Below are 26,942 nucleotides of genomic sequence, written 5' to 3'. Positions count from 1 at the left end.
CAACCAGCCTCCCCCATGTTCCTGCTCTGAGCAAGGCTCTGTGCTGTGCCTCTAGGGGTCATCAGGGCTGGCACCAACTTGACCTCTGCCCCCAGTTAGGGGGTCTCAGCCTTGTGACAAAACAGGGTGCTGGTGAAAGAGGGGTGAACAGTTGGGAGGGGGGTGGCAGGGAAGGTTTGGACCAGCCTTTGCCCTGGTAGCTGGGTGAAAAGTGGCAGGTGACATGACCCACTGATGCAGGGAGCTGGGACAGCCTGTGTGCAGGGCCTGAGGGACAGTGGCTTCCAGAATGTGTGGGTCTGGAATTAGGGTAGAAGGAGGTGGCCTGGGATACAGGCTGGTGAAATTAGGGGAGACCCAGGGGCCCTAGAGATGGCGGCTGTAAAAGAGGTAGGTGGCAGAGGGGCGGTCCCTGCGTGGAGAGAGGAGCGGGAAGCTGCAGGGGAGTGTGGTGCTGAGGGAAGTGACATCGGTGGCTGTGTGGTTATGTGAGGCTGGGACCGCATGAGCATGGGGTTCAGCCGTGACTTCCAGCATCGCCCGCTCTGCCTGCTCTCCCCCGTGGCCTCCCACCCCTCTCTCCCATCCCGGAACTCTCGCCGAAGCACCTCTTGCTGGTGCCTCCTGTGGGGGCCGGGCCCAGGGACACAGGTCACGGCCTGTCCCACCGTCCCTCTCATGTCCTTGTCCTCTGGCTGGGCTGGGGAATACATGACAGCCTCATGCCCACTCAGTGGAAGGGAAGCCTGGCTCCCTTCTCAGAGGAGCAGAGGGGCAGGGGGGCGGGGAGGCAGGGAGATGGGCAGGGCCAGCTGTGGGGCGGGAGTGGGGGGCGCAGTTCCTAGCTACCTTTCTGTGCCTCGATTTCCTCACCAGTAAAATGGGAATGACTTTAGTGCCAACTCTCAGAGTGGCCGGGAGGGAAGTGGGCCTGAGGACAGGGCAAGGCCCAGAGGAAGCTGGGCTAAAGGTCAACTATTGCTGCTGTCGCTGGGCCTTGAGCACCGGCATCTCTGCTGAAACAGGCTGGCTGCACATCTGCCATCAGGAGGCAAGAGTCCACCTGCCGAGTCTACAATCCACTGTGTCCCGAGCCTCAGGCCTGCTGGGCTCCTGACTTAGGGTCCTGGACTTGGGGGTGAGTCTGCAGGCCTCCAAGTTGGCCCGGGCTACTGCTCACTGATCGTGTGGACTGGGCTGGGGCTCTCCCCTCGCCCTCGTCAGGGCCTCACGTCCTCTGTCAAGTGGGTTCAGCTGCCTCTCAGGGCTGCCTCCTTGGAGGGCACCCAGGTGCGCGCTGCCCACTACAAAGTGGCCTGACTGTACAGACGAGGTGGCACAGTCAGCCAGAGGGAGCGCCCAAGTGCCCCGAGACCGCCTGGGGAGCCTGCAGAGGGGGTGGGGCCGGGGCTCCCCACACTGCCAGCCCCTGCCCTGTGCTGGGGGACTGGCGGTCCTGGGCCTAAGCCAGGGGAAACGGCAGGCATGGGTTCTGCCTCACGGAGCAGCCAGGTGACCTGAAAGGTTCTTCCCAGCCCAAGTCTGAACCATTTGCGGTCAGCAGACAAACAGCCCCTAAAATCTCCTGTGTCTCCATGTGGCGAAAAAGCCTTCGCACACGCATTAAATTCAGGAGCTCAACATGGGAGAGGACCCTGGGTGATCTGGGTGGGCCCCACGTGGTCACAGGGACCCTTAGACGTGGAAGTGGGAGGCGGCGAGGGAGGCGGGGTCAGAGACGCAGGGCTGCCGGCTTTGAAGACAGAGGAAGCGGCCACCAGAGGGAGGAGGGGGCGGCCTGCGGAAGCCGGCAAAGGCGAGGAAGCGGATTCACTCCTAGGGCTTCCGGACAGGATGCAGCCCGCCCTCGCTGACCCCTGGGCTGAAGCCCGGTGAGCCCCACGTGAAATTTCTGACCCCCTGGGACAATACGCTTGTGCAGTCTGAAGGCACTAAGCCTGCGGTAGCTCCTTAACTGCATCCGTCCCAGGTAGACTTGGGGGCAAGGAGTCGACAGGAGACCGGGAGTTGACAAGCACGACTCCTCCGGTCTCATCCGTCTTGCTGTAAGCGCGGTGCCAGGGCTGGTGGAAAACTTAGCTGGTACTCACACAGGCCAGCTGGCCAGATAACTGAACTCTATCACCCACCTCCAAACCCACTCGTTTTAACTGATTTCAATGGGAATCTAAAACCGGTACCTATTTTGAGGCCTCTTTAAAGTAAACACAGCAGTGTCTGTTCCTAGCCTGTGCTCAGTGGCCAGAGAGGGTACTGTAACTAGCACTTTCTGGGTGCAGCTGAGACCCCAGGGCTGGGGCAGAGCCACCACCTGGCCTGAATGGCCCCAGGCCTCTGTCTGCAGAGCCCAGAACCCTCCATGGGGCCTCTGAGAGCCCAGGCCAGCAGCCAGGGCTGTAATTAGCAGGGCGCTGCTGCAGGGTTTCAGTCGGTGCTTGAGTTAGTGTCTCCAAACTTGAGAACCTTGTGGCCAGGTTCTGCAAGGTTCTACAAGGGAACAGTGGCCCTGGGGAAACAAAGAGCAGGCAGGTTCCCAGAGGGGAACTGAGAGGCTCCAACGCGGGTAAAGGGCCCGGGGTTTGGCTCATCATTTCGTGTCCTCTGACTGTCGCCGGCTCTCGGCTGTGTTAGGAGCTGAGACTGCGAATGAAACGACTTGCAAACATCTAAGGGACCTGTGACCTCTGCGGTCTGGGCACATGTTTCTGAAATACTCTGAGTCAAACAGCCAATAAACGCATCTAGAACCTAACTTCTCCATCTCCATGTGGGAAAGGGAAATTGGGGCAGGCGGCCTGCAGTGAGCAGGTCACTTACCCTCTGTGACACGGAGGAGGGGTCACCCTGGGTCACCCTATGATCACCACAGGGAGCGGTGAGGATGGGCATGTGCTCACGGAGCCTCGGGGGCTGGCAAGAGCCGCCCTGCACCCACTTACTTGCAGAAGGTCCTTACCAACTGGCCCTGGAAACCGCCACCTCCCCCACCCCCTCCCACCACCAGCCACAGAGCGGATAGCTGGCACCTCAGGGTGGAAGACACCTGCCAGGCCATCTCAGCCACCAGGTGACTGCACCACACATGCCCTGTGCTGATGGAGCCACGGACCCTGACCGCAGAGGGTTCTGCTCACGGCAGACCATTCCGGGGCACTGTGGCCCCCTGCCCTCTCTCACGACAGTCCCCGGTCTCTGTTCTCTCATGGGGCCCTGCTGGCAGTGCCGCGGTCAGGAGCACAGACTCGGGAGCAGGGCTGCCAGGGTCTGGCCTTCCAAGGAATTTCTGTGTCTCACTCTATCGGCGCCTGGGCCACAGAACAGCCTCTTCCTCTGCCTTTTCGACCGCCATCCCCTCCCAGGCTCCCAAAGAGGGCTCGAGCAGCCCGCCAGCCCCAGGACGCACTGGGGTAAACCGCTTGTGCTCCTCCCCACAGGCCAACGATGCCGACCTCGCCCCCGCCACTCTCTCCACACAGGGGTGTGCTCTGGCCAGCAGGGCAGAGCGGGGATGGTCATCTCCCCCATCCTCCCTTCCTCGCCTCTGGTGACAGCCCGGGAGCAGCCAGGCTGCACGGGGATTACCAGTTAGGCGGGAAGTCCAGCAGGACCCTACCTCTGCACCGCGTGGGCCGACCTAGAGGCGACAGGTGCGGGAGGTGATGGGCTCCTGACAGAGGTGCTCACTCGCGCTCCAGGCAGCGCCTTTCACGGACGCTTCCGTCACCTAGTTCCAGACGTGCGGCCGTGGCCCTTGGCCCTTGAGCCCCACTGTTAAGTGTTGTAGGGAGACCAGAGGAGGGAGAGGTCTCTTCAGTCTCTAATAGGGTGGCGGCGGGCGGAAGTTCCACCATCAGAGAGGTGGGAACCCAAGGGCAGCCAATCATCACCCACTTCCCCGGCCCCTCCGGCGCCTGGCAGAGGCCCCATCTGCTCCCAGCTCCGCCTCCCGGGGGCAGGGCACCTGCATCCTCAATCCTCCCCCACTCCCAGACCCTGCTCCCCGGCGGCTGGCCCGGGCCACCCTCTACCACCTCTAATCAGAAAATGTAAGTACAGAGGCGCTTCTCTCCACCTACCCACCCACCTGCCACTTTCCTGCTTGATGCCATCTCGTCTCAGCCCTATTCTGCCAACATCCTCTTGCTGGGAAGGGTGCAAGCCACCTGGGGGCCCAGTCCCTGGGCCTGCCCTGCAGCTCCGGCCCTGGACAGCAGTGCCCGACTCTCCGATAAGGGGCTGGGCCCTCGTGGGCCTCAGAGCACCAGCAGCCACCTTTGCAGAGAGTCCGCAGAGCTGACTCACACCATCGTGCAGGGCAGTGGACATGCCTGATTGCTGGCGCCTCAAAGCCCACCCCTGGCCACTTCCAGCCCTGCCGGGGCTGACCCACATGCCCCATCAACAAGACAGTCCTGTCCAGAGAACTCGCAGAGAGTGGCCCTCTAGCCTGAGCCTGGCCCTGTGTAACTGGGGGTTCATCCCCAGGCTGCTCTGGCCTGCAGAGCTCCCACCTGGGAGTGCCTGTCCTGTCGAGTGTGGACTTGGGGGTTCACAGAGCTCTGCCCCTCAGAGCTTCACTGGCGGAGACCTCAAGCCTCCTCCCCGGCACACAGGCCACCTCGACCTCCCTGCCCCCAGCTGCCTGGGCTCCTCGGCAGTCCCTACAAGGACCATAGAACTAAGTGACCTCTCGTGACCTTTGGCTCGACCTCCATGGTTCTGCGACCCTGACACTTAAGATGGCCCACATGGCCATGACCTCTGGGCTGAGCTCAGCTCTGCAGGGTAGTGTGGGACTTCAGGCAAGCCAGGCACCCCATCGAGCCCCAGCTTCCCCCTCCGAGACATGAGAAATGCACCCCTGGGCTCACAGCTCCCAAGGCAGGTGTGACTTACCAGGAGTGCCACAAAGAAGGCTGTGGCAATCCCAGGTGGCCCTATCGCTGTGCTCAGAGGCCTGGGCCGCTGGGGGCACCTGGGGCCAGCAGCCGCAGAGCTGTGGCGGGGCCGAGGGCCAGAGGAGGGAAGCATCAAGGAGACGGACGCTCCGGCTCTGCAGACTGAGCTCGGCTGAAGAGCGGTTCTTCTCGCCTCCTTCCCTCGTTCCTCCCCTGATCTGCCCGGGTCAGTTACGGGCGGGCCTCCAGCCACCCCAGGTGGCCGCAGGCATTTCTGGGCAAGCCTCCCTAGCGTCTGGATCCAGCTCAGGGGCAGCACTCAGAATGCAGCTGACATCGCACGGAATTACCTCCCCACACACAAGGCAAGAGGGGGCCGAGTGCAGACCATGGAAAAGTGGGCCGAGACGGCTGGCCCGGCGGGCTTGGGCTGGGCTCACTGTGGATGTGGGGAGCCCTGGGGCCAGGAGGGTGGAGGGGGTCCTGCTTCCACCTGTCTGCTGGGTGCTCCTGCCCAGGCCTCCCCTCTCTGGGCAGCGGACCTCCCAACTATAAAGCGAGCAGGGTGGGCTGGCTGCTCCCGAGAGCCCGCGGCCTAGATGTGGCTTTTCCCCCAGACGTGGCTCCTCTCCCAGGCGGGAGAGACGAGGACTGTGCGGCCTGAATCCCTGCTCTACCCTAACGCCTGCCTTCGCCTCTGTCTCGGCGAAGCTTTGCTGAGCCTGAAATCCTAACGGCAAAGTGTGGGCACTACTGCGAGGCGTGGGGCGGGGGGGTGGGGTTACAGCACACATCTCCTTACACACAGAGGCCACTAGACACCGGCTTGGCTTCTTTGCTACAAACACACAAAGAAATACACGTGTTTGATGAAGGGTCAAAACTTTAAAAAGGAAAAAGTGAGTCCACATCTGGAGCGGAGCCCCCCACACTCACGCACGGCACTCAGGACCAGGACCACACGGTGGGCACGGCACACGGACACTCGGCTCCCACACACGCACGCTCACACCCTACTTGCCAGCACAGCACTCCCAGCCTGACACGCCAGCACGCACACAGACACACACACACACACACATATGCCGGCACACACGCACGCACGCACACCCACACGCACAAAGATGCAAGTACAACAAAGGAAGTGGAAGAAAAGTGTTACCCATGAGTAGCCGCCGTTTCACCCGCTTGTCCACATCAGCTACTGACGTGGCATTGAACTGAGAGCGCTCAATTGCAGCCTCATCCTTTTCTAAAACACAAGTAAGGGACAAACACGGAGCCGGTGGTTAATGCGAGCCCACTTCCCGCGGCCCAAGACAGTCAGCCTCGCGGCGTGGCGCACACAAAGCCAATACAGCGGGCCGGGCTGGCGTGGCGTCCTCGCCAAGGGGCTAATCCCGGGAACCTCCAGGGTGGCGTGTTCAGGGCAGAGCGAAGAGGCAGCAGGGCTGGGGGCAGGGGGTGGGGTGGGGGGTGGGCAGAAAAGGGGATGACCACAAAAGGACACGGATGGGACACAGGGCCCATCTGCAAACAAACATGGCAGGAGGCTGAGGTCAGGGCAGACAGGACCCGTGCGCGGAGGGCCCGAGAGGCAGACAGCGCCACCCGCGGAGCATGACAGGCACGCCGGCTCAGGCTGGAGAGGCAGGCACAGGACAAGGGGACAGGGCTGCGAGGTCCGGTGATGGATGCGCCTGGACAGCAGATGCCCTGTCTCAAGGGCGTGAAAGGGTGTCAAACACTCATGCAAAACGAAGAGCAAAACACAGGGAGGAACAAACACACCTGCACACAACAGTGGGTCCAACCAAACAGACACAGAAAAACCAGGGGGTCGATTTGGGCAGCGCTGGTTGCCTGCTTGTCTATGGAGGACTGGAGCGAGACATTCAATGCTCAACGGGGCTGCCAAGGGGGGCCGGCTGTTTCAGGAGCGTGCAGAGAGAGCCGGCCCCCGGGAGCTGCCAGATGCTTCTGGGGGGAGAAGCACGTGCGGTTCGCTGGCTCGCGCTTCTTTGCTCGGGGTGGGGGGTGTGTGGAGACGGTGGCTCCCAGGGGGGCCTGAGGAGCAGTGAGCACGGGCAGAAGGAAGCTTCTCTGGGCCAGGTGGGAGCAACGGCCCAGGAGCTGGGTCTGGAAAAGGATGTCTACGGAGAGGGGAGGGCAAGGGCGGGTGAGGGAGGTTACGTGAGAGGGTAGATCCAAGCAGGGACCTTCGCATGCAGCAGACACTAAAAGAGAAAAAAATCAGGAAGGATGAGCCAGGGGGACCGAGACGAGATGTGTTAGACGAGGCTGGGTGCGTGTCTGGCCGGCAGCTGCTGGCGCTGCTCCGGGGCCGGCAGAGGCGGCTCGGCTGCGCAGCGCCCGCCGCGGGAGACCCCAGCAGACGAGACAGGAGGGGCCGGGGGCTGGGCGAGCCCCCGGAGGACAGTGGAGACAGGGGACAGGCGGGACAGGAGGTTCTAGATGGGATCAGGCTGCAATAGAGACACTGGTCTGAGACCGGGTTTTGCTTTGCATTTTTTTTTTTTTTCTCTTGTTTTGGTTGTTTGGTTTGGTTTGGCTTTATTTGGCTCTGGAAATAATTCAGGAACGTCAGTTATCAGACAAGACAGGCAATCAGGGACCATCACCAGAGAAGCAGGAGGAATGAGATAAAATGAAACCAAAAACGGCTGTCTGAGAGGAGAGACCACACAGAGGAAGGGAGAACCACGCAGGCAGCAGCCCCAGGACGCCGGCGGGACGGGGACCAGGACGAGGACGGACCGCTGTGCCCCGCCCCCACTGGCCCCAGCAGAGTCACAGGGGACAGAATGCGACAGCAAACTCTGGGCTTCTCGGCCTTGCTTGCTTGCCAACAACCCCTCTTCTATTCCTTGAAGATCCCTCAAGAAGTATCTTCTGAGTCCATAAGAAGTGGGGCTTAAAAAAGGGATGTGGTAACTGAGGTGGGGGTTTCTGAAGGTTGCCGACGTTGAGCGGGGAAGAGGGTGACCTCTGGCCATTGGCTTGGAAATTCCTCTTTTTCTCAGTTAAAGGATGTGCTGTATTTTAGAGCAGGGAGTGAACGCACTAGCGATTAGGACTTGAGAGACTCACACGTACTCGAGCTTCCCCTTGGAAACAAGGACCCGGAGGAGGAGGGACCGTGGAGATGGCCTGGACGGGGAGGGGATGGGGGGACCCGAGGGGCGAGGACCCGAGGCGGGAGGAGGTCCGGCAGGAGGCCCCGTTAGCTCGGGAGTGGAAAGCAGTTAATTCACCCAGACCCACCAGGATTCAGCCCAGCCATCAGCCCTGGGCTCCCAGACCACAGAGACTCAAAGCAGGTGTCTGAGAAAACTCTTGGTTTTCCAGACCGCTGTGGGCAGCTCGCACCACCACGAAGGGGCTGTTAGGCAGGTTAGGTGAGGCTCCGCTGTGTTTCTGCGTTAGGGGAGGGACCCCCGAGCTGAGGAGCAGGAGCTGCCCTCCAAAGGTGCGCCCCCGCTCCCCGCAGGCCACCCACTCGGGACCGCCGCCCACCTGGGACCGCGGCCCACACCCAGGACGAGGACCCTCGGAAAGCCCGCAGGGACACAGAGCAGAGGCGCTTGGTCCTGGGTGGCTGAATGGCCCTGGGTAAGTGTCCCTCAGGGACTCCCGCCCGCCCGCCCCTCAGTACCGTGGGGTGCTCCTGTTCCTGCTTCTCCTGAGCTTCCTTCCTGGAAGCCAGGACGTGGTGGGGTGCAGCCGCCTCCGGGCCCCGCGCGCCCTGCGAGGCAGGGTGGCACAGGGTGCGAGTGCTGGGCAAAGGCGCCTACTCACCGATGCACGTCCGACCGTCTGAGTGGAGGGCATACTTCTGGTGGCAGCCACACGTAGGGCCTGTGTCCGTGTCCTCACAGCTGTGCTGGCAGCCTCCGTTTCCATAGTTACAGGTTACTAGGTAGGCCCAAAGGGTACACACGTGTGTATAAACAGAATGACAACAAAAAACATTAGTTTTCAGGACTGGGGGAGGAGAGGGACGGCGTGAAACAATGAGTGTGTAGCACACGCGTCCCTGAGGTCAGCCCCCCAGGGTCTCCATGGAACTGCTCACTCCCTAGAGGCTAACTGGCATGGGACAGAGAAAGGACTCTGGGCCGTCTGGGCTTTGAACAGGGCTGGCACAGGCCGATGTATTCAGATGGCGTCCGTCGAAGAAAAGGGTGCATTAGACAATTGTCTTTCCTAGCTTGCAAAATACACTTTATTTATTTTTATTTTTACTGTTTTTGTCTTTTTGCCTTTTCTAGGGCTGCTCCCGCGGCATATGGAGGTTCCCAGGCTAGGGGTCTAAATGGAGCTGGAGCCGCTGGCCTGCGCCAGAGCCACAGCAATGCCAGAACCAAGCTGCATCTGCAACCTATGCCACAGCTCACAGCAATGCCGGATCCTTAACCCACTGAGCAAGGCCAGGGATCAAACCTGCAACCTCATGGCTCCTAGTTGGATTCATTAACCACTGAGCCACGAGGAGAACTCCCAAAAGACACTTTAAAGTGCCTCTCTTGGTGGGGCAATGCCTTTTGACAGCAGGCACACTCTTCGAGGTGGTGGGGAGGTGGCAGCTGCCCCGAGGGGCGGTCGTTTCCTCAGTGTGTGCAGACTTTTCCTCCCTTTGCCTGTGACTCGGGCCATGGGGCAGGAGGTCCCCACGGATGCCTGTTCTCTCCAAGTGCAGCAGTCACCTCAGTCTCTTTCCACTCGAAGCCCTCATCCACCAAAGACACGTCCAACAGGCAACACAGGCAAATTCGTGCCACCTCCGACACAGTTCTGCAAATAACCTTCTATCTGAACCTGTTATGTGGTGTGCAGAGCTGGGGCCTGGAGCAGCTGGGGGCCCTCAGCCCAGAACCTTAAAACGTTTCACAGCATCAGCAACCCGGGTCAGTACAGGGGGCTGAACCAACAGGAGCCAGCCCAGGGGAGGGAAAGTGACAGCTTCCAGTTTATTGAAAAGAAAGCACGTTCTCTTTCCAGGGCGAGGACTGTTGCTACAGGGGGGCCGAGATTTCCACGGCAGGCTTCTTGTCCCTGCTTTCCTGGCTGTATGATGACCGAGTGCCTGTCCTCTGTACACAGTCAGTGCACCGGGGGCGCCGAGGACCGGGTGTCTTCTCGGAGACTTTAACCACCTGTCCCCAGTTCTATGCGCACTCTGAATTTATGTGACAAAACCCTAGTGATGATCAGGTATGCAAACACAACCCTCAGACCAGCTGTGATCAGAGGGTGGAAAACTCCAGATCGGCAGAGTCTGAACGGCCATCAGGTTGACCCACGAGCAGGGCGGCAGGGGCGTGTGTGTGGCATTTGGTGGCAACTGCCCAGCGAAGGGTTCTGAGCACGTCAGGACTGAGACGTGCAACTGCCTCTCCCAGGTACGCCTTTCACCAAGAGGACAGCGCGGGGGCTCTGGCGCTTCCATCCTGAGCGACACTGGCCTTGTCAACGTGACGCGTGGGGTCTCCCGGCCAGGTGAGGATGACGTAAGGAGCAGGCTGCTGCTCAGTGTCCCAGACACTGTCCTCAGTGACCAGAGGCTCTGGTGGGCTGCTTCTCCCACAGGGAGCTTGGACCATCTGCAGGAGGCCCCCCAACTTGGAGGGTGTCACTTCAAGGCCCACAGAACTGCTTCAGGAAGCAGAACTGGGGCTCTGACACCAAGCTTTCCGGCCGCTTCTCCACGGGGGCATTGCTCAGCACTCCCAGGTGCCTGGTGGCATGGAGTCTGATGCTCTCACGTCTCTGCCCAGGAAGAGCCTTGGGGAAGCCAAGGTGCCAGGGGCTGTCGCCTGGCATGGATCTCAGGTGAGGGGGCGCCCAGGCGGAGTCCCACTGTGGACTGGAGGTCAAGTGCCTTCCAGAGGGAGGAAGCCCCGCCTCGGGGGAGGGGGGTGGGCAGGGCCGGGTCACTGGGGAGACAGATCTCCCCCAGCTGAGCGCTCCTGAGACGGCCCGCCACTTCCTCTTGCTCCCTCTACATGAGCCCGCACGCATCTCACAGCCCACGTGGACGGTGCTGTCAGCACCAGGAGAGCCTCTAGCTTGTACACGGAAACAAATACCGGAGCCCCCCAGCTCTAGGAGACCAAGAGAAGGATGGAGAAAACTTCTGGCCCTTGAGTGAGTCCTGGGCTCTGGAGGGATGAAAATTTGGGCAGAGCCCTTGTGGTCCTGCTCCGTCATAGAGGCTGGCTAGGCCAGGCCTCGGCCCCCAGTCCAATTCCAGATCTAGAATGTCCTGGGCCTCAAGTGACCTCAAGGGCTAGAGGGAACATCTCAGGCTAACTTTACACAGAAGAGACTCAAGCTGACGGGGTGCAGGCCAGGGGTACGTCCCACTGCAGAAGGGCTGTGGGTCAGCTCCCACGCTTGGCTCCGGGTGGGTCCAGACTCTCCGTACCCCTTGCAAACCCAGCCACAGAGTGGGGCAGCAGTGGGGGAGCTGCCATTTCTTTCACCAGCTAAAGTCTGGAGCAAGGGCCTCAGCTCCTCTCTGTCCGGGTCGGGTAGGGGTGTCTCAGCCCTCCTCGTCCCTCAGGAGATGCTCTCTGAGCAAACGCATCCCACGTGGAATCCCAGAATTCCGTAGCCAGTCGGCCAGTCCAGCTGCTTCCCGTGGCCTGTAGCTCGCTCCCCAGCACCCAGCTTGGGGCTGGGCCAGGGCGGGCGCTTTCCTCCTGGCTGAGCCTGTCAACAGGCCTGTCCTCTCCACACACACTGGTCCTTGGCCTGTGTCCTGAGGAAGCTCGCTTGACCCAGCGGGGAGGCCTGGGAAAGCCGGGCTTATTCATCCTCTGTTCTGAGGGCTGCCAGGTGGCGGGGGTTTTCTGCAGCTAAAGGAATCCATCTGGTGTCGAGGACAGGAGGGCCTGGCTGGGGTCCCAGGGCTGGAGCCGGGCCTTTCCCTGTCCACAGTGTCCCTGATTGGTCCCGCCCTTGGTGACAGCATGTGTGTCTATCATTGCCACCCCACAGGAGTGACCGGGAGAACAGGAAGGCTGGTCCACACCTGGGACCAAACCTGGGCAGAGGGAAGGGGCTTCACTGTGCGGAACTGATGAATCGCCAGGGAGAGGGAGCATGAGACGGGGATTGTGCCCCCAAGATCTTGGGGACCGTCTGAGGAGAGCATGAGTTGGGAAAGGTGGGACAGGCACCCAAAGGAGACCTGAGGACAACTTAGAGCATCACAGTGACCAAGGATGATGGGCCCGCAAGGGCCAGCGGTCTTCTCCATGGAAAGAAGATGGAAAGAGGCCATTTTCTTTCTTTTTTTTTGGCTGCACCTGCTACATGTGGAAGTTTCCGGGACAGGGATTGAACCCTCATGACAGCAGTGATCTAAGCTGCTGCAGTGACAATGCAGTATCCCTAACCTGCTGCATCACTAAAGAACTCCAAGAAGCCGTTTCTTTTTTCTTGTTTTTTTTTTGGCTTTTTAGGGCTGCACCAGTGGCATATGGAAGTTCCCAGGCTAGGGGTCCAATCCAAGCTATAGCCATCCGCTTACACCACAGCCACAGCAATGCCAGCTCCAAGCCACGTCTGCGACCTACACCACAGCTAATAGCAACACCAGATCCTTAACCCACTGTGCAGGGCCAAGGACCGAACCCTTGTGCTCATGGGTACTAGTTGGGTTCATTAACCACTGAGCCATGACGGGAACTCCCAAGAAGCCGGCTTTAGGAGAGCCAGTCACCTCCGTCTCCTGGTTCAGAGGCAGGATGGGACCACTCCCTCTCCTGGGAGTTGGACTCAGACTCCTCGAAACCATCTTTCTTCAAGAGAAAGTGGTCCTGGTGTGAAGTGCTTGACTCTGGCCAGAGATGGGCAGTGCCCACACCAGCCGCCTGCAGCTCTTTCCAGACCCAGGGCAAGCGTCACATCTGCCTGGGCACCCTGGCTGCCTGGCGAGCAGAGGCCACATCCCAGGCCCCACGCAGCGCTGGGGGCTGCATTTCGTGGGAAGCGTCTGAGGACTAGCTGAGGGTGTCCGGCCACTGCCCCACTTGGTCTGCCGGCTCCCCTTCCTCCTGGGGAGCTGGGTGACCACATGAAGTGACTGGATTAAACTTGAGTCCTGCGGGCTGACCTCCAAGCCGGTCCTGAAATGGCACCCTGACCAGAGGCCTCATTCGATCCAGATTTCCCAGGCTGCCACCGTTTCCAGTGGGCCCTGCAGGCGGAGGCTATGAGTTCTGGTCTCTGATCCTGGAAACAAGCTCAGCACAGCCCGTGCTCCCTGCCCCCCTGCCCTGGAGCCAAGCTCCTTGCTTCCCTATACCATCCTGCTACGCAGAGCTGCCCTGGCCCACTGAGAACCCTTGGTCCCCGACTCCTGCTAGAAAGGGTTAGGGTTAGGGTTAGGGTTAGGGTTAGGGTGGTCTCTGGGGCTGGGGGGGGAAGGGGTCACAGCGGACACTGGCGGGGTTATCACACTGCATGAGATCCAGCCCAGCTCTGGGGCTGGGTCAGTGGTATTAAGCCAGGTGGGGACACCCCAAGCCTGGGGTTTACAGCCCTGGTCCCTCATGGTTCCCCCGGCCCTTCAGGGGCCCTGCCCTTCTCTCCACCCCAAGGGCCCGAGAGGCCTCCTTGAGCAACGTCCAGCAGACTGGACAGACCGCACACACTCCCAGCCCACACCCCACAGCAACAGCAGGAGACGCGTGGGGATGTCTGGCCCCTTTGCCTCCATCTACCTACGTGTGCAGTCCTTCTGGTTTTGGGCAAGGTCAAAGCCGGGCCTGCAGTCGCAGGCTACCCCACCTTTGGGCGTCTCCCGGCAGATGTGGGCACAGCCATGGTCTTTGTTCATGCAGTTCATACCCTCTGGGAAAAGAGAGATAAGACAGGGGGTGGGGGCCGGGGAGAGAGAAAAGGTCAGGCTTAAAAGAGGTGGCGAGGGAAACGTCCCCATCCCACCGTGTCCTCAGGCACCCGGCCGTCCGGAGGGAGACCCGCTGGGGAGAAAGGACGGGGTGCCCGGTCTCAAGCCAGCCTTGCTCTACGAGCTGTAGATGGACTGGAGGGACTCCTGGAGGCAACGCTCCCCACCCGCCTTAGATTACAGGGCGGGCCAGAACGGCCCTTCAGGTCAGGGCTGTGGATAGTGTCCCTGCTAAAGCCAGCATCGGTGGCCTTTAAAGTGACGGCGGTGCCCAGCACTTTTCAGTCTGTACGGGGAAGCCACAGGCCCCCGTGAGGCAGGTGGAGACCTTCGCTTCAGGCAGAGTCCAGAGAGGAGTGCTGGTGGGGCGACGACACGCCCTGGCTGGCCTCCGAGGGTTGCACCCAGAGACGCCAGCCCCCTCTCACTGAGCTCCTGCAACGTCAGACGCTGCCACGGGGGCACAGCTTAGCCCTGAGCGAATACCCCCATGCCACCCCCAGCTGCCAGATGGGTCTCTCTGTATACCTGGCCACTGCAGGGCTCCCCAGGGCCCATGAAGCCCCAGCCTCAGGGCAGAGCCCTGCACGCCTGGGTGTCCTGAGCAGGGGCCCCTCTGCCCTCCGAGGTTATGCCGGGTCCAGACCACACACACTGCTGCATTCCTAATCGCAACCCCAGAGTCCTGCTGGTTGGCAGATGCTACTTTTTTTTTTTTTTTTGGCCATACCCACGGCATGTGGAAGTTCCTGAATTAGGGACTGAACCTACACCACAGTGGTGAGGCCAGATCCTTAATCCAATGAGCCCCCAGGGAACTCTCTGATGCTAGGTTTTAAAGCAAACATGTGTGCAAACTTCGGGCACCTTTCTCTCGGGAGGCCTCAACTTAAAGGGGACGTCAGTGACCGACTTCCCTCTGTCTGGGAAACTTGGGAAATGGGATACTGCCCCCTGGGGCCACGGCTGGCCACCCCACTGCCCGCTTCAGCGCCCCCACCCTCTAGTTGCAGCAGACTATTTTTTTTTTTTGGAGCAGTGGGCTTTTTCATTGTCCACGTGTGTCCTCCCTGCCGATGGGGAAGCCCTGTCCCTCACAAGGCCAGCCGGCTTCCCTGCCTCCTCCCTTCCTGGGCTCCCAGGGTCTTCACTGAGAGGCGCCACAAGGACCCGAACCGGGCCCCTGTCCCCTCCCCTCCCAGTGGCCTCGCTGAGTGCAAAGCTGAGCTGCCACGGGCCTTGAGGGCATCTGTGGACAGTCGGCTTCCTGGGGCCTGGCCTCCACACCCTGCCCAGCAGCGCGTGCCAAGAATTTCACCAAAACCCCCTCGGGGCACAGATGTGATCAGGATGAAGCAGGGTCCCAGGAGGGCCGGGTGGCCCCTCTTTGCCTGGCCCCGGGTTCCTGGGACATCCCTTCCACCCCAGGAGACCTGCTCTCCCCTTCCTGTCTGCCTGGGGCCGCTGGGAACCCCTTTAGTTGACCCCAGTTGATGTTTATCTTCCTGGTGATTTGTGAGGTGTTTCCAGAATTTATGAGGTCAGGGGTCAAGTGAGAGGTCGGCGGTCACAAGTCCATCAGGAGGCTAAAGGCAGATGAAAGGAAGAGCTGCTGTCTGCCCACACGGCCCAGAGACCTCCTTCCCCAGGTGACTCTCTGGCCTCCTGCTCCACGTGAGCACTCGCTCCACCCCGACCTTGTCCCCTTTAAGCCCGGGCACGGGGCACAGGGCAGCTGAGAAGGAACAGATATTTATCAGCACAAGCACCCTGTCAGCCACAAGAAAGATGAAAACATTTATCGAGGCTCGGAGACGACTGAATCTGATGAGCATCCATGAGGACGCAGGTTCGATCCCTGGCCTTGCTCAGTGGGTTAAGGATCCGGTGTTGCCGTGAGCCGTGGTGTAGGTCGCAGATGCGGCTTGGATCTGGCGTTGCTGTGGCTCTGGCGTGGGCCGGCAGTTACAGCTGATTGGACCCCTAACCTGGGAACCTCCATATGCTGTGGGTGTGGCCCTAAAAAGCAAAAAAATAAAAACAATTTTGAAGCTGAACAAAACAAAAAAATCAAAATGATTGAAGCCTGTGTTTTGCTCAGCGCGCTGACCTCTGGCTTCACCTGATTTTTTTTTTTTTTTTTTTTTGGTCGTCTTCTGTCTTTTTAGGGCCGCACCGGCAGCATATGGAGGTTCTAATCAGAGCTGTAGCCGCCAGCCCACGCCACAGCCACAGCAACGCCAGATCCGAGGTGTGTCTGTGACCTACACCACGGCTCATGGCAAGGCCAGATCCTTAACCCACTGAGCAAGGCCAGGGATCGAACCTACAACCTCATGATGCCTAGTCGGATTTGTTTCTGCTGCACCATGACGGGAACTCCTGGCTTCTCCTGATTTTATTCCTCTTATTCCTTCATTTGGATTTTCTCGCTTTTGCAAAGCAAACCACTGAATTGGAGCTCCAAGAGCTTGTGTTTATGTATTTACGTATTATGGCTATTAACATTTATTCATACTAGAAATTAAATGGGGAAGTTCATATTTATTAATTTACTTAAAAATAGAAATTTCAAATTTTTACATGTTAACATTAATACATTTTTTGGCAAAGACTCTATCTTCCCAAACAAGGGGAGAGGCGGCCAAGAGGAGTCCTCACTGAGGGGCACGGGCGGTGGGTACCGCATCTTGGCCACACTGTCTGAACCCCTGCAGCTGGGCCCAGAACCACAGCCCCTGGCACTTGTCACTCTTGCTTCCGCTAGGTGTGAGGATGTCACTGTTGGCTGGGCTTGGCACAGACTGGATGCTACAGTGGCCGGTCAGCTGCTGGTGACCGCCCAGGAGGCGCTGGCTCTGCAGGGCCCAATGCTTCTATGTGCCTCCTCCAGGAAGCCGTCCTCCCGGAGGAGGCACAGCCTCCCCTCACGCACAGCACGGATGTGGTGTGGTTGCTCATCTCTGCTCTCCCCATGACTCTGGCTGAGCTCTGAGCCTTCTCGGTGACCTCACTGTCCAGGGCCTGCCGAGCCCAGGAGGAGACACTCTGAGTCCCCACAGTGCGGGGACTGGAATTGGAATAGCCTTGCCCCTCCGCCACGGGGGTCTGGGACAGTGGTCTGCGTCTCACACCTGAGCGGCCACCGCCCTGAACAACAGGCTGATGCAGGGCAAGCTCTGGGAACAGCTGCCCCACAGCCAGGCCCGCGTGAGGCTGCATCTGCTCAGCCTGGGTGCGTCTGGAGGCACCCTGTTCCCGAGACGGTGGCCATCAGAGAGGGGCGCCGCCACACTGAAAATAACCCTTGCACCCACTCCCAAGGAGCCCACAACCACCTCGCTGTGGGGCGGGGTATGGCTTCCCCTGTGCTGGCAATTCGGCTCCTGGCCCAGCGGCAGGCAGAGAACCTCGTCCCCTGCCCTCCACTCTGGGGCAGCACTGGCATCCGCAGCCAGGAGAAGATGAGCCGCCCGGCTGGGACCAAAGACGTTCAGGGCTGGAGGATCCCTGCCATCCGTCTTACAAATGGGGGCAAAGAGACCCTGAGCCGGGAGTGACTGTCCCAGGTCACATGCAGGACCAGGACCCAGGCTGCTGGTCTCCCAGCCGTGGCTCTCCTGTCCCGGGGGTCACTGCGCTTCACCTGTGGGACCCAGAAGGCTGACAGGCAGCACACGTTTTCTGGGGTGAACAGCACTAGGGACCCGGCACAGAGCTGATCTAGTAAGTGGTGCTAGTAAGTGCCTGAGAATTCAGAGCCTAAGAAAACTGAAGTCCGAGTCAGACTCTGAAGCTCCCTGGGGAGCCTCCCGACGAGCACCTAACCCTCTGCTCTCCTTGACTTTCACCAGCTGCCACTGAGCGTGAGAGCGGAGCCTCAGCTCACCTGCGGAACCATCGAGTTTGCACAAAGCCTCATCTCTTGTGCAGGTGTCACCTCTCTAGCTTTTCCAATGGCACGACGTCCCTGGAGAGCTGTGCTTTACGACAGCCGGGGTCCCCGACCCCTCGGCCGCTAGTCCTCTGAGCACCCAGTCTCCCTTTGCAGCTTGGGGCAAGCCTGGCCCACGCCTTCTGCAGCTGCTCCATGAAAGGTCACGGGCTCTCAGCTGGGCAGGGTCACTCTGGCTGCCTCTAAAGGCTGGGCCATGAGATCCATGCCTCGGGGCAGCTCTGAGCTGAGCCTCTGCAAACCCGCTTTCTCGGGGATCGGCCTGGAAGCAGCTCTCCTCACCCGCTAGCTGACCCGCAGGCTGTGCCTCCTGGCTCTCGTCTCTTCTTCCAGCTGGCACAACCCTGGAGGTGGGTGGCAGGGCCGGCCCTTCCACGAGCCAGGGAGCTCCATGAGACAGTGTCTTGTCCCTGCTGTGTCCCTGGCTGAGCCCTGGCTGCACACAGCAGATGCTCAGGAACGCTTACTGAGGAGCAAACGTGAAGGCACCAGAGGGAGAGGCGAGCTCCCAGGCCATCAGGACGCCCCGGGGAAGACCGAGCCTCGCACGGAAGGGCTGGGGCCAGAACCTGCCAGCTCAACCCTGAGCCTCTGATCAGATGCCTTCCTCCGTGTCCTTACCTGGGAAATGGGTTGTCATAACCTTTACTCCGAGGACTGCTATGAGGCTCAAGTGAGGTGACTGCGTAACATGTGTGACACAGAGCGGGTCCTAAGAAAGCAGGCTGGTCCTCAAGCTTTTCCGCTCACTTCTGCTTCACTCTGCCTTGTGTTTAAGGCAGACAGTTGCAATGTCGCTCTCTCCTGCCAGCCATGGGCCATTGCAGGGGAGACACGAGCTTTATTCTCTCCTGTATCCCAAGTCCCCGGCACAGGGCCTGGCACGGCGTTAGGATCCGCAAACAGTAATGGAAAGAAAACAACGAAGAAGGGGGCAAAAGGAGAGGGTGGAGGAGGAGAGGAAGAGGGAAGGAGGAAGGAGAAGGAGAGATGAAGGCGTTCTTATCTCAGAGTAGATTAAACCCACTGCCTATTAATTAGGGGCCCAGGCAGGAGGCACAGAGAATATGGAAAGCATTATTGCGGCATTTCCTGCCATGTGTTCTGTGAAACCAGCACCTCGGGACGCCTGATGGAGGAAATTCACGGCACACATCAAAGGCCCTGAGAAGTCCTGCAGGCGTTTGTGGGGTAGCCCCGTGCCTCTTCACTAAGCACAGTATCCTGGGGACTCTGCCCCAGCCCCTCCGGGACACTCTGAGTTACAGGCTTGGAGACCCCAGGATGGGCCATTCCAGTTCCTCACCTTACAAATGAGATCACAGTGGCAAAGGGACTGAGGAGGCACAGGTCCGGGCAGGGAACAGGCACCTGCTCCATCACCTGGGGCCTGGCATGGCTTCCTCTGTGCCTGAGCCTCAGGTGTAGAGCGGAGGGCGCCCCCTTCCTGTCCTCCCAGAGAGCCATCCCGAGGGCCGTGAGCTGACAGGTGGCACTGGCGGGAGGACGACTGCTGGCGGCTGAGTGGTCGTATGGAGGTTTGAATGGGAAAGGTGAACCCTAGGGCAACGTGCCAGGTGCGTGGTACCAAGCACTGCTGCTCCAGGCCAAGAGTCCTGGGCTCCACATCGGAAGGGACATCAGGTCCCCCATCCTGCTGCGGCCCCACCCCAGCTCCTCTGAGGCAGCCATGCCCAGTACCACCAGCTCCAGGGGCACACAGTCTGCACTGATGCCAGCCTGCAGGCTCCTCCAGAGCAAGGGCCGAGCCCAGCTCTGGGCCCGGAGCAAGCCTCTGTGAGCCTGCAGAACGGAGGGGCCCTCCTGTGGCCCCTGCTTGGCACCATGTCTGGCCCGGGGACTGTGCAACAAGAGAGTTGCCCCTGTGCTGGGCGTGCCCACTCCCTCCACCTGGCGCCCCATATTGATACCACGCGGTACCGAGTCCGGCAGGAAGCCCTGTTTATCTCTCCCCCCTCGAGGGGAAGTGAGAGATCATTTCAGAGTCGTTCCCAGAAACCCTGGTCTTCTGGGACCTGGTGCCAGTCAGGCCAGGCTGCCCGCCAGGTCGAAGTTAATTCGATCCAACTCATCCAAATCCAATTACGTTCTGCAAACTCGGGCCGAGTGTCTCCTTGGTGCCCAGGCTGGGGCGGGAAACAACGAGGACACAGAACCTCTGCTGCCACCTTGGCGGGTCCATCTGCAGGCTCTACTACTTGCAGCATGACCCTGGGCAATCACTACGGCTCCCTGGGTCTTAGCCTGCACCCGTGAAAAGTGGGCAGTCATGGGCCCTGCCTCCCAGGCACCGCCTCCACGTGCAGCCCCCTTCTCTGGGCCCGTGAGGCTGGCTGGGGGAGCAGGGAAGGACTCAAGGACTTCACACACGAAGGTGGTAAACTGGGCAGCAGTGGGCCCCGTGTAAGAAAGACCTCTGGACACTGCCTGGGGGCACCGTGCTGGGGCAAGAGTGCAGGCCAGAAGCAGGCGGGAGGCTACTGCTGTCGTCCCGAAGGGGACAGGGACGAAGGGGCCTGGAGGGATGGCAGTGGCTGTGGGGACAGGGAGGAAGGCTGGATTTGGGACACATTCCAGGGCCCCTTTCTCTGAGTTCTCCAGAAGACAAGATGTAGGGAGTCGGGCTCTGACTAAACTTTTCATGAATTTAACCTTCACTACGCGCCTGCGAGGTGGGTATGGCCATGACCGCTTTACACACAAGCCCGTGAGGATGGATCGGCGGCCCGTGCTTCCATCTCATGGATCCCTCCCCAGCTCCTGGCCTTCTCTAGGCGCTGTGACAGTCCTCGCGGCCCTTTCCCACCAGGGCCTATTTTCCCAAAGCCGTCTATCGTTTTTGGATGCTCCACAAAGGCATGCGCTGAGGGAAATGACAGCAGAGTCTGCCTGCCCCAAACCAGTGGGTACCTCGCATGTCTCCAAAGCAAAGTTCACGGATGCATCTAAAGCAGGCAGTGGCGGGGAGGGGTGGGTGGGGTGGGCCCAGTCTGTTTGTACTTAGGAGCCGCCTTTCTCCTAGCCCCCGGCCCGAATAACAAAGCTGGAATGTGTGCCTCCAGGGGTCGTTGCTATGGCGACTTCATCAATAACATCATTTTCAGCATCCCTGTCCCTTAAACAGACTTGAAGGGAAGGCGAGCTGGGAACGGCAGAGCAGGGAGAAGAGAACAATTACCTCGCTCCACCCTCCCCCGACTTGGGAGGAAGGATTTTCCTCCCCTTCCATCTCATCAGTAGGAAATTACAGAGCCCAGAAAGAGGCCGCAGCCTTGGGGGGTGGCAGGGAGAGGCGCTGCCTCCCCTGCCCAGACACGGGCTCCCACGTGCAGCCCCCACCTCCCTCTCGCTGGAGGAAAGGCGGCGAGAAAGGGCCCAAGGCACCGGAGCGGCCAGGTCGGGGCTGGGGAGAGCTGCTGGCGACCCCAGCTGCCCGGTACGTTACCTCTGGAACTCACCCGCCAACCCCGGCAGGGCGGCTCTGTCACGGTCCTGGACCCACTTAACAGACAAAAACACTGAGATTAATAACTGAGGTGAGGCGACCGGGTCTAGGCACAGCCCTGAAGCAAGACAGAATGGTGCCAGGGGACACAGATGGGACAGGCTTTCTGCGTTTCACTTTAGAACCTGAGCTCCCGGTGGACTTCCAGGAGTTCCGGAGAACGGACCTGACTGTGTCTTCCCGTTGCTCAAACCTACAGTGCCTCCACCCTGGCCAGAGCGTCCGGGCTGAGGCCGGAGCTCTCAGCATGGCGCTCTAGGTCCTCCTAACCCCCCACCGCCTGCCGCGGGCCCAGGGAACTGGGAGCCTCTGCTGCCGCCTGCTCAGCCTGCCTTCCTGCCCGCCTGGCGCCTCTGGCGATGCAGTTCCTTCTGCTTGGGACAAACTCTCTCCCTGCTTTGAATGGCAGCTCCCGACACTTATCTGAGCTTCTGCCTGGATGTCACATCTTCCCCAGTTCTGCCCTCCCTCAGGTCCCCAGGCTGGGTTGGGGCCCAGCCGGGACCTCGTGGCCCCCTGGGCTCCCCTCCCTCACAGCACCCACCAGCCACACTCATTGCACCTTCTGGGTCTGCTGGGTCTCCCCCACCAGACTGGCGGCTCCTCAGGGAGGCAGGGCCCAAGCCCGAGTCCCCTCTTCGCCCCTGGGCTCTGTGCAGTGCCCACCCCTGTGAAGGCCTGAGAAATATTTGCTGAACTCAGCTGCCCTGGCAAGGGGCCTGGCTCGGTCTCTCTGGGCTCCAGACTCTGTATCAGAACAGTGGCCAACACTCAGGCAACAGGGTGCATCTGTTTGCAGGCCCAGGCCCGGTTGCTGCCTGTAGCAAAGAGCTGGCCCCGAGCCTGTGCCAGCTTGCCTGCCGGTCCGGCTCCACTCCGATCCCCTAATTACACTCCAACAGCATCCGCGAGCCTCTCATTAGGAGGCCTGGGCGTAGCAGACATGCAGGGCTCTGTCTCCCACCCTGGGCCCCCCAGTCACATCCTCCCAGGCAGCTCCAGGCCTGGCCGGGGCGCCATCCGCCCCAGACCACACCCCCGGTTGACCAGGAGCCCAGCCCGCCCCCGGCAAATGGGCTTAAGAAGGTGGGCTTCCGCTTACTCAGTGCCAGGCCCCATGCTGGGCTCTTTGCAAATGTCTCTAACTGACCGTCTCCACGACACTGAGTGCCAGGTACCATCAGCAGGCCTACCTGAGAGGTGACGATGCTGAGGCTCGGAGAGAGGACGCCCAGTTTGTGTGGTGGAGCAGGGACCTGAGCCGGCTGTGGCCGTTCCCTGTGCAAACTGGGCTGGCCTGACTTCTCGGAAAGCAGGAGTGGGCAGCAGCCTCCCTTCAGCCCCTCGCCTCATGTGCCCTGACCAGTCCTGGCACTGGGAGCCCCCGGAAGGCTGCCCCTGTGGGATGGGAGGGTGCCTGGCAGTGAGGACCACGTGGCAATGCGTGTGACACCTGTGGACAGACGCCTGCAGAGCTGCAGGTGCCACAGGAAGGTCACGGGGTGGGGGCGGGGGCGGGTTTTACCAGCTCCACTTCCCACACCTACCCCTGCGGGTTCTAAGATGCGTGGCCTGGAGCTTGCTCCGTGCCCTCCTCTGTGTGGTGGAGGAGGAAGATGACTGAACGGCACTGAAGAGGGGACAGCTCCCGCTCAGGGTCCCCGACACCCCCTTCGAGAAGGCGGTAATGTCAGCAAAGGCTGGCCTTCCCCCTCCCTCCCCGCTTTGGCCAGCTCTGCAGTGACTGTCCCTTCGGAGCCGCTCCTCACCCTGGACCCCCGGCCCCGCTGTCTCCTCTCAGGGCTAACGGTCCTTCCGCTCCTGCGCCCTGAACTTCCCCGGCCGGTCACTAGGCGTCACCCCAAGCACGTCCAAGCCTGCGGAGGCCCGGCTGCCTGGGACCGCAGGCCTGTGAGGCTTTCCTGCATCCCGAGTTCGCACTCCCTCAGGCTCCAGAGGCTGGACATGCCCCCTTCCTTGCCCAGTGCTGCCAGACCCAGCAAATGAAAACACAGGAGGCTGGTTATTCTGGACTCTGGATAAACAACGAGTGCTTCCTGAGTATAAGTATGTCCCACGTGTTGCTGGGTCATATTTATACCAAAAAAGTATCCACCGTTTATGTGAAATCCAAATTTAAACCGGTGTCCTGTATTTTATCTGGCACCCCTTTCCTTCCTCCACAGGGACCCCAGAGGGGCCACACAGGGCATGTCAGCTCACACAGGCCCCAGGCCATGGCCTGGCGGCGACCAGGGAACAAGTCTCTTTCTCCCTCCTGACAGGTGCCCAGATGGAGGGAGCCCAGGTGCGGGAAGGGCCCCTCGAGGCGCGCGGCTTCCCAGCGCCACTGCCCATGCCTCTCCCAACGGCCCGTCACAGGCCGTGCAAGGGAGCTTGGGCTTCGGGGCCGCAAATGCCTGGGCTCGCTCCGGGCTGGCTCCGTCCCAGGCCAGCTGTGCCCGACGTCCCTGCCCGCACCTCCCATTCCTCCTCTGCACAGGGGTGGCAGCTGTTCCTTCCCAGGGCCCTGTGAGGACTCAAGGGCACCCAGGGCTTAGTGCACAGCAGGGCTTGGGAAACGGTGAATTCGCTTTCCCCTGGGAAGGGCTCCTACCAGGGCAGGAGAAGCGCCGTGGGGATCCTACGCTGATGCCCACAACTTATTCTACCCTGAATATACTGCCAAGTGGTCACCCCATTCGGTAAACAAACGCATGAGAGTGTGGGGTCGGTTGCTGGAGGGGGTCTGGGGGATGACAGGTCAGGCTTGGGGACAGCAGGGGGACGGTGTTCCGGGAAGGGATCCACTCATGCAGGTGTGTGGAGGGCTGAGCGGGGGTGAGGGGGGTCCCTGACCTCGGGCTCTCCCGTGGGAGAGGCTGGATGCAGCTGCAGGAGCGAGCCCCGTGGCGGCCGGGGCCCAGCGCCCAGGGTGCTGCTGGCGCCTTCAGGAAATCCAGACACAATCTCCCTCATGAGATGAATCCAGGCCCCTTCTCGCTTCCACAAGGCACAACTCCTCTGCTCTCTGCCCCACGATGGACATAAGAAACGCATCCGTGCCCCTCTCAGGGGCTGGCCTGCCGTCCCCAAGGAGAGCTTAGCCCTTCCGAGCCACATGGTGTGTGTCTGGAGGATGCCATGCTTGCCTCGGAGCCAGAGGCGGCTTCCCCGAGGAGACGGAAGTCGGGTGGGTGCTGCAGGATGATGAAGAGTCCTCCAGGAAGCGAGGGCAGGGGAGCGGCCCCCGAGGCAGAGGCACACAGCCAGGTCCTTAGCTGGGAAAGGGCGCTCTGGTCACAAGGAGGACAGAGGCAGGCGGGGCACCGGCTGTGGAAGGAGGCCTGGGACGGCGGGAAGGGGGACATCGCGGCTCAGGAGAGACAAGGGGCTGTCAGGGCTGCTTCACGACTCTCGCCGCACAGAGGGGAGCCCGGGGACGGCCCTGAGTGGGGAGCGACACGGCCAGAGGGTCACGCACGACAGCGGCTCCCGCTGCGTCGGCGGCGAGTGGGACAGGGAGACCCCGGAGACAGCTGCTGCCCAAGTCAGCGGAGGAGAAGCCGCGCCCCAGGCGGAGGCTGGAGAGGCGGGGCCCTGGGCCACCCCTGCTCCCGCCTGCCACCCACTTGTTCCTTTAGGATCTTTGGTCCCAGGACTTGGTTAAGATATGGGTTTCAATCCCGACTGTGCTGTTTATTCACCACGGACCTGCCTCTTGGCGTCTCGCTCTCCATTCTCTCCCCAGCAGAGGGGACGGGGGCAGCTACCAGCCCACGACTGCTCTCGGGATCTGATTACTCATGTCACGGCCCAGGCACAGAGCTAGGCACATGGTGACGCCCCGTGACAGCTGTCAGTTTTATACGTCTCAGGTCAGGCACTCCACGAGGTGACAGTGTACACACATATTATCTCATTTTGGTCCTTATAACCATTTCTGTAATGAATACTGTTTGTCCCATTTTATAGATAAGAAACTGAGGCCCCGGGACTTGTAGCTGCGAAGGGAGCCAGGGCCAGGGCTGGCTACCCCTGCACCGTCCACTCTAGGAGGCCGAGGCCCTGCAGCAAGGGGGAACCCCACTGCCAACCCCACGAAGTACCGGGGTCCCTGCAGGGCCGCCTGGCTGGGGCTGGCTGGAGGCCAGGCCAGGAGAAGGGCGTGAAGCTGGGCTCAGCAGCCAAAGGAGTTGTTTATGGGGTGGGAGGCTCGTAAAAAATAATGGGCTGGATTTATCGTCCCCGCCTCGAGGGCTGCTCCGGACTGCAAAGGGCCAGGACAGGCCTTCTCTGCGCAGCACCGTAAATCTTCCCACTAAATGTGAGAGCTGCTTATTCTCCCGCCCACCTGGTCTGTGGGCGAGGCAGCAAGCAGAACCTGCCCCGTGCTCCAGCCGGGCTTGTCCACCCGAGGAGCAGCCAGAGGGGCAGCCCTGGGGCCTAGGGCGGGGGATTCTCTGGCAGGGCCACTGAGCCCCCTCAGTTACAACAGAAAGTTCCCAGACACACCCACCCATGCGGAAGCCAGCACCCCGCAGCAGACAAAGTCCAGAGGAGGGTCAAGGACCAGCCTGGAGGAGTGTGGCAGGGAGGGCCCAGGACCAGGGCTGGAGGGGCAGAAAGGCGGCAGCCTCTGTGAAAGCCGCCAGTCCTCTGCCCTGACCTGACTCCAGAGACTGGCGCCCGAATACTGTCCAAGGCCTTTGCTGAGGAGAGTCAGCCAGTCCTGGGGCGGTGAGGGCCTTGGCCAGTGGGCTCAGGGTCCGAGGCTTCCGCTGCGGCCGACCCAGGTGGCTGTGGGTGCAGCTAGAAGGAGCCCAGTCCCCTTCCCTGGCCTGGTCACGTGGTGGATGAAGCACAGTACAGCCAGCAGGGCACTGCTGTCCCCATGCCCCTGGACACCTGCAGCCCCCTGTCCACCAACCAAGCCTGGTTCCTGAGCTTGTCCTCACAGCTGCCAGCATGGTGCCCTGGGTAGCGGGCCTCTCTGCAGAAGGGCTTGCCTGCCCTGCCTCTCGCCTTCCCCTCTGCCACCCTCCTCTCCACCCACACTGCCCCCTCGTGTGTTCCAGTCCCCAATGGCCATGGGTGCCACCTCCCAGCAAACTGCCTCATCCGCCCCAAATGGGAATCACCCCCTGCCCCAGGGGCTGATAGGGGCCCAATCACTTTCACAGCGAAGTCCAAACTTCTGCCAAACCCAGTCTCCTGACCCCCTCACTTCCAGCAGCTTGGGGTCTGGCTTCAGGCTCTGGCAGAGTACTTAGCTGTTCAATTGTTATTAAAATGCTAATTCTTGACTGCTAAGCTGGTTACACGAATCCACTCCACGTGTAATAAAGCAGCATAAACACACGCGTACCCACACGAACGCCAGCTTCCTGGAGCCGATGCTGTTCCCTAGTGATGTGAGATGTGACCACTGGTGGAAACTGTGGGATCTCTCCTTACTATTTTTTTTTTTGTCTTTTGCCTTTTCAGGGCCACATCCACGGCATATTTCCACGGAGGTTCCTGGGCTAGGGACTGAATTGGAGCTGTAGCTGCCAGCCTGAACCACAGTCACAGCAACGCGGGATCAGAGCCATGTCTGCG

The 26,942-nt window shown here is 60.7% G+C and overlaps 1 protein-coding gene across 1 annotated transcript in view; it reads right to left on the bottom strand.

Moving 5' to 3' along the window:
* The window catches only part of SCUBE1 (signal peptide, CUB domain and EGF like domain containing 1), a 130,861-nt gene that overhangs the window by 50,464 nt on the left and 53,455 nt on the right, over window positions 1-26,942 (bottom strand). The window contains 3 exon segments of the mRNA XM_003125983.6: window positions 6,082-6,171; window positions 8,739-8,855; window positions 13,677-13,802. Coding sequence (XP_003126031.6) covers window positions 6,082-6,171; window positions 8,739-8,855; window positions 13,677-13,802 — 333 coding nt within the window.

This window comes from Sus scrofa, chromosome 5 (genome assembly GCF_000003025.6).
Source record: "Sus scrofa isolate TJ Tabasco breed Duroc chromosome 5, Sscrofa11.1, whole genome shotgun sequence".
Lineage (NCBI taxonomy): Eukaryota > Metazoa > Chordata > Mammalia > Artiodactyla > Suidae > Sus > Sus scrofa.
The sequence above is the reverse complement of the archived record's forward strand: the minus strand, read 5'-3'. Positions and strand labels throughout refer to the sequence as shown.